The sequence below is a fragment of the Sebastes umbrosus genome, chromosome 1 (assembly GCF_015220745.1).
Source record: "Sebastes umbrosus isolate fSebUmb1 chromosome 1, fSebUmb1.pri, whole genome shotgun sequence".
In the NCBI taxonomy this organism is placed as follows: domain Eukaryota; kingdom Metazoa; phylum Chordata; class Actinopteri; order Perciformes; family Sebastidae; genus Sebastes; species Sebastes umbrosus.
In genome coordinates, this window is record NC_051269.1 from 26,278,614 (window position 1) to 26,287,553 (window position 8,940).

Sequence of the window (8,940 nt, forward strand, 5' to 3'; positions counted from 1 at the left end):
TTAACAGTCTCAAAGGGATTTTTCACAAACTGGCAAACCAAAAGTTGCCAGTTTTGGCTTGAAACAGATTTATATAGCTTTAGAAAATATTTTATGAACTTTTAATAAAACCATTGGTTATAAAAGATGCCTAATTAGAAGGTGGTACCATTACTTCAGTATCTTAAGTGATGAAGATGTTGCTCTCTAGCCCAACATAACAACATTTCAGGCAAAAAGTTAAGTCTCTGCAAAAGGATGATAAGGATATATTCAAGTCTAATATATGAAATCATTTATTTCTTACATTGTTTAATAAAACAGCAGTAGTACTTATTTTTTGCAAACTGGATATAAACTTTGATACAATTTGACATGCCAGTTAATTTGACACCGTGGACATTAGCAGTTCTACAATAGTGGTTATGAAATAGCATTTATGGACAGAACAGATTTCACATGATTGAATTATTAAGGTGAAATTGTCGCAGATATCAGCGTGTTTTTTCTTTTTTAAACAGTTCATTCGACTTCTAGAAAAAGACAAAAAGAGAGAAACGCATCTAAAAGCACTGCTTCAACACCAGAACAGGATGTGAAACAAACCAGGAGTGATACAACATATCTGCACTGTATTTCTGACAACAAAACGGCAGTTATAGAAGATTAATTTAATGAAATGTTAACTCATGCCAGCTAGATGCATCTTAGTGCACATATGAGGACATGCATGAGCACATAACATTCATGAAAAAAAACCTTTTTCCTCTCAAATATACTATAGCTTCAACATGAAGGTTACGGCGAACATGATCAGCATTTTAAAGTCATTATTTAGTTGCTCTAGTCTTTGTAATTCATGTATCATAAATAACTAGAAAAAAGATGATCCAAAGATTTCTTGCAGTTTTTGGTGACAGCAATGCAATCGATGATTGGTCATCAACACCAATAGATTTGATGAGATGATGTCTTTTGTCGCTTGGCAAGCAGAGAATTTTTGTTCTTTTCGACTGTAAACACCTCTCAACACTCTCTGCAGGCCGGATCTCGTCCAATCCTCCACTCAAAGTGCCATGTTTTGTCCTCAGATGCTCCACCTTCACAAGCGCAGAGGCCCTCGTTCTATTTCAGTCTCTGAATCCTTCAGTGGTGGTGACGGAGTTTGTGACACCCCCACTGGAGTCTCTCTCAGGGAGCTCAGCTGGGCAGCAGCCACGGCTCCACAAAGTCCCACTGCTTCCACAGCACGAACAGCAGCAAGGTCAGCAGGACGGTGGCGGCCACCCGGGCTCGGGTCTTCATCAGCGGCGTGATGAAGTTGGCCAAGGTGGAGACGAAGACCAGCAGCACGGCCATGAGCGCCAGGATGACGTTGATGAGTTTGCCCAGCAGAGCTCGAGCGTTGGCGTTCTCCACTCCCTCCAACTGGACAACCTGCTGCTGTTGCTGCTGCAGCTCCAGCTTGGTGATGCGGGTCAGGCACGACTCCACGGCCTCCTGGATGTACACACAGAGGAACCACATTTGTATTAAAACTTATTTTCTCAATCAGCTTCTACTATGACTGACAAGGACCTACATGAACACACAATTTACGGTTCTGGTTATCTCACGTGAGAGGTTTCTGCTTTTGTGTTTGTTTTTCTGTGCACTTCTTGGGGGGCGGGGCTCAGTTGGAACGGTGTGATGTCACAGTGCACCAATCCAGCCCTGTCTCCTAAAAATTACGGTCCCATTTAGGCTGTCAAAGTTAACACAATAATAACGCGTTGATGCAAAATCGTTTTAACGCCACTAATTTCTTTAACGCATTAACGCATCGATCTTTCGGAGGTTGTAGCGGGCTCAGTTTTAAAGCTAAAGTGAAGATACTGGTATCGTTTGAAAATACAACCTAAGGAATCCATTGGTGCCAACCATGTCGTACTAGCTTGTAAGGAAGGAGGTTAAATAACACTCCAAACTTGAACTACATTTTATCGAGGAAAAACTGGCATTGCCATTTCCAAAGGGGTCCCTTGACCTCTGACCTCAAGACATGTGGATAAAAATGGGTTCTATGGGTACCCACGAGTCTCCCCTTTACAGACATGCCCACTTTATGATAATCACATGCAGTTTGGGGCAAGTCATAGTCAAGACAGCACACTGACACACTGACAGTTTTTGTTGCCTGTTGGGCTGCAGTTTGCCATGTTATGATTTGAGCATATTTTTTATGCTAAATGCAGTACCTGTGAGGGTTTCTGGACAATATTTGTTATTGATTTGTGTTGTTAATTGATTTCCATTAATAAATATATACATACATTTGCATAAAGCAGCATATTTGCCCACTCCCATGTTGATAAGAGTATTAAATACTTGACAAATCTTCCTTTAAGGTACATTTTGAACAGATAAAAAATGTGCAATTAATTTGCGATTAATCGCAATTAATCATGGGCAATCATACGATTAATCATAATTAAATATTTAAATTGATTGACAGCCCTAGTTCCAATACAACTAAACTGCATTCTCAATTACGTTTGGAAGGAATCACATTTTATCACGTTAGTTTGTGATGTATCACAAATGTGTTTGAAAGTCCGCGGACGGCCACATCAAGTGATGTAGCACAACGAGCGACACGCAGAGCAGGTGACTCTATTGATCGACCGTTAATGAAAGTTACGAGGAATAATAACGTTGTTGAAGGATACGTGGTATGATAATGAGTATAACAAGCGAGAAAGCTCACTACAGGCAGGTGGGAGCGGTGGTGGAAGGGTCAAATTAACACCGGACTTTCCCCCTGGAGATCTCTGTTTGTGTACCGTGTGATACATAGGCTAATCATTTCAAGCCAAACCATGATGTCTTTTTACTAAACCTAACAAAGTAGTATTGCGTTTTTTTTGTTTCAATTTACAACGATAACCACGTATATAAAACTGGACAGTAATCCGGGAAAAAATATATTTCCATCAAACCGTTATTGAGAATGCAGTTTAGTTGTGGGAACATAATTTTGTAGGAGACAGGAAAGACCAATCAGGATTCATCTAACTTTGAATCAGATTTAGTGACAAATGGTACATTATTGGTACTGTATCACTATCAATAAGTTTTCAGTGTTTTACTCTAAAATAAGAACAACTAAGGATATTTAATATTACAGAAAAACACCAAGTTTTAAGTGGTGGTTTAAATGTCCACAACAATGTGGCAGATTTTACCTGAATGTCTCTTGCTCTCTCGTAGGACTGGTAGGCGACTTTCTCCTCCATGCTGGCGAGCTCCTGTTTAAGGTTAGTCATCTCGTTCTGGTGCAGCTCTGTTAAGTCATTCAGCTGCTCTTCAAGTCGCTCATACCTGAATACACATTACAAAACACACACAAGGATGCTCAAAGATCATGAAAAAGATCATGAAAAATTTAAACTTTTAAATGGTTTCCAATGTCCTGTATCGTCTTTCTATCCAAAGCCTGATGCAGCTCATTCCTCTGTGCCGTAGAGCGCCATTGTTGACCAAAAACACATCAAACTGTTGCACTGGCTGACATGTTCCTTCATTACGATGAATATAGGCACTGTAGTTTATTTAAGTTGATCCGACATTCGCCCTGCTGCAGTACATACTTGCTAGCGCACCAAATGTGTATTCATCCACGGATGAAAATAGTTCCCAAAAAAATCACTATTTACCCGTTTGAGTAACATTTGCTAAAAAAACACAGTGCCCAGCTACGAAAGAAAATGATTTAGTATTTTTTTAATGAAAGTGTATATTTATGACTCTTTTTAAAGCTGAATATCTTTAGTAGGAGCAAAGGGGCTAAGTCACAGGGTATGGAAGTGCTGCGAGATGTGCTTTTTGTTTTGGTCTTTTCATGGGATTTATTATGATGTATGCTGATATTGCCAGCCTTATCTTTCAGGTGAACTACACTGTGAAGACTGTATTGAAGACACCGGAGTTCATAAGGGTGTACCTGTATCGCTCTTCTTGCAGGCACTGTGTCATGTAGGAGTAGTCACTCTGCAGTTGGCCCTTCATGTCCTCGATGGCGTCCTCCATGTGCGCCTGGCTGGCTTTGATCTCCTGCAGGCCCTCGAGTAGCGAGTCCCAGGAGCTGTGCATGTGATGGTGGTGGTGGTGGTGCCCGTCCAGTCTGGGGCTCCCCATGGTTGGTCCTAACAGTCCCCCTCCTCCACCTGCACCACCGGAATTACTGCCTGCTCCGGAGCCCGACGTGGCGCTTGAGCACTCGTCGTCGCTGCCGTACTTTGGGCTGGACACCAGAGTGGCACTTCCACTCAGTGCACGAGGTGTCGGGGCGTCGTCCGAGTGGCCCCCGACTCCGTCCTCAAGTGAGTCTTTTAGGTGAGAAATGTTATCTGCGCTGCCAAACTTGTTCCTGATAAGACTGGCGAACTCTCTGGGCTTGGAGACCACGGCCGTGTGACTGAAGGCAGACACTCCACCTTTGACCCCTTCGACTACTCCGCCTCCGAAACCACTTATCCCAGCACGAACGTTGGCCCCGACGTCCTTCAGTCCCTGCTGCATGTCCCGCAGGACATCCTTAGGCTGCCGGGCCGGTCCATTCTGTAGAGAGGGAAGAAAAATGAGGAAGCAGAGAAGTGGAGGATCTCAAAGGTGGGAGAGATTAGGTTAAGGGAGAGAACTGTAGGAAGATAGAAGAGGAAAGCAGGCCCTGTAGAGAGTTAGGTGAGACACAGGATGATGCATTGGTTTAGGAGATCATCAGTCTATATTTGGACACAACTGTCCTCACAAAGTTCAACACTTGTTTGAGTCAGCCACAGGATAATTATTCACAACAGCCACGAAGCAGCTACACATAAAGATGTTCACACACAAACTGCACCTACCTGTTCTATCCCCTTTAGCTTCTTGTGATAGTGCTCTAGTTTCTTGTGCAAGTGTGCGATGGTCTGGGCTGACTTCTGGTTCTTCTTCTCAAACACTTGCTTGATCCTGGACGCCTGCTGTTTGTCTGCGTTGTGGGCCAACTTCAGGTACTCGGCGACGTTGTCGTCACGGGCCTCCTGCTCTATGCGAATCTGCTCGGTGACCTTCAGGACCTTCTGCTGCAGATGCTCCAACGCAGCACGGGTCCGTTGCGGCTCGCCAACTCCAAAACCTTCTGCGCCCCCGCAGGCCATGACCCCAGACACTGCTGCTGTTGTTGCCGCCGCTGCCGCCGCCGCTCCGTCCGTGCTGATGTTACTGTCAGAGCCTCCATGGCTGGTGGTGGAGGGTAGGCCTAGAGTTGCCACTTCGCTCTTGTCCAGCTGAGGGGACGAGAGGGCAGGGGAGGTAATCAGGGATGGAGAGAGTACCACAACTACTACAGAGGAAATACTATCCACAGAACTTTACTTAAGTTGAAGGAACAGCACATGTATTGAAATCTACTCAAGTCAAAGTACAAAGGATGATAATTCCGATTAGAGTGTTATCAGGCCCCTAATGACCCACATCTATGGTGCTTATAGAGACCAATAATGTCTATTTAATGGCCTGACAACAGTTTAGCAACTGGCACAGTGTTGACTCCTGATTGTAATTACTTGTCCTTTCTTTTTTCCTGCATGGGAAAAGAAGTTAATGTCGATTGGGATATCCATCTGATGGTGCCAAAACAGACAAACTGTGGGTTCCTTAGTAGTTTTTGGCTTTCCAAAAATAGATCGTCTTTCATTTACGGGTCCGTTATTACTCAGTCATTTCCTAGAAGTAATTATAGGGAAAATGCTGTAGACAAAGTGTTCAATAGAGCGCTCCAGGGATGACGTATTTTTTCTGGCCAACCAGGAAGTTAGCATCGCCCTGGTTTCCTCGACAAAAAGCCAACAGGATTTTTCCATTGGGTTTTGGATTATTGCAGAAAATAAACTCTGTGTCAACATGTTTTGTTCAAGATAATATTCATAAATGAACACCACTTTTATGATTTTTGTAAATGCAATAGCCAGAAGTAAAACGCTAACGTTAGGCTGTAAATGAACTACACCATGGTCGCATGAGCACGAGTGTACACAACGAGGCTGTAACGGCAGACGAGTCGGCGTGATGACGTTTAATAGTCTCATTTAGCCACTTATTAGCAACCGCCTTTTTTAACACACATAAAGTGCGGTATTTATTGATATATTTTATATCGCAGAACAAAACGTTAAAATCTCTTGAGCTTGTGTGAACCACAGATCTTATTTCAGGCATCTAAATAAAAACCCGTTCAAAACACCCATTGACTCCCAGACGAGGGAACCTGATGTGCTAAGATGCTAACTCATTTCTGAGTTTTAGCACTCATTCCTTTAGCACTTTATTGGTACACTTTTAATTAATTAGTTTCAACTGTGATATTACACCTGAACCATACACTGCCATTCTGGGTGTCTCCCAACATTTATTAACTCTATTCCATTTGCAACATAAGACATACAATATGACATGGTTATTGCAAAAAGGAATATCTTAGCCCTTTGGGAAAATGAGGATGTGCCTTCTTTTAAAACCTGGCGAGCAGAAATCACCAAGTCGTTACACATGATGTTTCTCTCAGCTCTGCAACCTTTGATAAAATGTGGCAACCTTTTCTGTCTTATTTATTGAGGATGGCCGAAGGTGTTTCCATTTATGTGCATTTGGGTGTGTACATACTGTATAGATGTACTGCATATGTGCTGCGTATAGTATATACATATTCCTCTTGGTCAAAGACACACATTGTAGATATCCATTCAAAGGCTGATACTGATTGTTTTGCTAATCATATTGCCTTTTATCCTATATGAGTATGTTCTTATTAATAATTAATTAATAATGGGCTGCAGTGTCTAGCACTGTCACCTCACAGCAAGAAGGGTCGCAGGTTCAAACCCGGCTTGGGGCCCTTCTGTGAGGAGTTTGCGAGTTCTCCCCGTGTTAGCGTGGGTTTTCTCCGGGTTCTCCGGTTTCCTCCTACAGTCCAAAGACATACAGGTTAATTGTTGACTCTAAATTGCCCGTATAGGTGTGAACGTGAGTGTGAATGGTTGTCTGTCTCTATGTGTCAGCCCTGTGATAGTCTGGTGACCTGTCCAGGGTGTACCCAGCCCCTGAATAGGATAAGCGCTTACAGATAATGGATGGATGGATGGATAATAATAATAATAATAATAATAACAATATTAATTTGTTTCAGTTTCAGAGTGTTTAAGTCAGGCACAGCAGGTCAACTAAACATGCAAAATGTCACATTTATCTACAGACAAACATGCGATTTAACATATATGAGGATTAAAGTTTCCAGTAATGAGTGAATAATGAATTTGAGCATTTTTTCCCCAAGTAAATGCATTTGGAAAAATCAACAAATGCTGATAACCTCAACTGACAAATTAACTCCGTCCCAATTTCTCTAAATTATCACCAAATTGACTGAATATCACAGTCTCTTAAAATAAATATCTGTTAATCACTTTGGCTTCTGCGAGGAGAGTCAGTCAGTTATGTCCATAATTGATTTTGGTGGAGGCATCAAGAGAGTACACAGAAAGGCCATCATGCATTAATTAGATGATACATAATTAGTCTGCAAGCTTCCTGCTCTGCACAGCCTCAGAAACCAAGTTACACCTCTATTCTAAAAAAAGGCATCAGGTACACACACGAGGAAAGGTAAAAGCATGTGATAGTGTTGAATAATGGTGATGAAATGCATGCTATTTTTAACTGCTCTCTGCAGACACCTAATAGATCCATGAGGAGATTCCCTGTCTATGTATATGTCTATATATGTATTATATCTATTTGTGTATCCTGGCAGATGGTGGGATTGTTTAATGACCCTCTGCCTGACGTCAAAACAGTGTAATCAGAGCCTGCAAACATGAGCTCAGGGCAGACACATGACACCAAACATCTCATAGCGATGCTCTAGTTTCTGCAGGCTGGGACGATGCAACGGATTTATTATGTGGTTTATTTTGCGTGATGTGATGATGCAAACGCACGCTCCTCCAGCTATCATAGTGCTGCAGAGAAGCGATGCAATGCTTGTTTATCTACATATATAGACAAAGTGCATCGCAATGGAGGGAAAAACCGGATGATGATGAGTCCCTGGTGGTTAATCGGTAGCTGATGTTGTCACATAAGAGTGAAAGCAATGGAGGAGGATGCAGATGTGGGTGAAAACAGACACAACAACACATCTGCAGCAGATGCTCGACTCTGTGGTGGTGATGGAGCAGAAAACGGCTCCATGATGAGGATACTGTGATGAGGATGGAGATGACAGAAAACAAGCCTTCCTCCCCCCTATATATTCCTCCCTCTCTCTCTTTTTTTACTCGACAGGAGGAGGAGAGGACACACTGTGCCTGTGATGAGAGATGGACGTCAACAAGCGTGCATGGATATTAATGCGCACACATGAGGATGAGAGACACATTAAGCAGCACAGCAATAAATTAAATTAGAAACGTTACCATACTGCTTTAATCCAATTTTTGCAGTGCCATTGCAAGTCTGTGTTCGAGGCCCATCCTCCTCCTCCTCCTCCTCCTCCCACCTCCTCAAATAGCTTCACCCCTCAGCCGTGTTGTATATGGCTGACTATCACCTCTCTGGATCCTAACCCTCCATTGTTAAAGCCACCGATATCTGCAGCCTCCCTCTCTCTCTCCCTCTCTCTCTAATGCTCCGATCTATCCCTCTCTCCCTCTCTCTCTCCCTCTCTCTCCTTTGTGTCATATGCTCCCTCCCTCCCTCTCTCTTACCTCTCTCTCTTTCAGTCCAAATGCAAATGCTAGCTGTGCTGCCCTGTAATGGATGTGGGAGCTAGGGGACAGATGATGGAGGAGAGATGGGCGGGGGGATGGGAGCTTTGCGCAGGCGTACAGGTGGAGAGGAGGAGGAGGAGGGAGAGGAGGAGGAGGAGGAGGAGGGAGGAGG

At 43.1% G+C, this 8,940-nt stretch overlaps 1 protein-coding gene across 2 annotated transcripts; it reads right to left on the reverse strand.

Annotated features, from left to right (window-relative positions):
* Positions 1-251: 251 nt before the first annotated feature.
* On the reverse strand, positions 252-8,724 carry tmcc2 (transmembrane and coiled-coil domain family 2). Of its 2 annotated transcripts, none has more exons than XM_037777642.1 (5): positions 8,480-8,724; positions 4,866-5,288; positions 3,962-4,578; positions 3,204-3,339; positions 252-1,479 (listed from the first exon to the last, which is right to left on the reverse strand). In XM_037777642.1, the coding sequence occupies exons 2-5, from the start codon at positions 5,157-5,159 to the stop codon at positions 1,180-1,182; spliced, it is 1,347 nt and encodes a 448-aa protein (XP_037633570.1). In that variant the 5' UTR covers positions 5,160-5,288; positions 8,480-8,724; the 3' UTR covers positions 252-1,179. The 2 variants fall into 2 exon arrangements, with proteins under 2 accessions (XP_037633570.1, XP_037633561.1); XM_037777633.1 differs by having other exon boundaries at positions 8,475-8,724.
* Between the last annotated feature and the right edge of the window lie 216 nt (positions 8,725-8,940).

Excerpts from the sequence above, each read along its gene's own strand:
- tmcc2 (XM_037777633.1), bottom strand. Across the intron at positions 4,579-4,865 it reads AGCTAAAGGGGATAGAACAG|AATGGACCGGCCCGGCAGCC; the intron begins GTAGGTGCAGTT and ends CCCTCTCTACAG. Across the intron at positions 1,480-3,203 it reads AGAGAGCAAGAGACATTCAG|GAGGCCGTGGAGTCGTGCCT; the intron begins GTAAAATCTGCC and ends GTGTACATCCAG.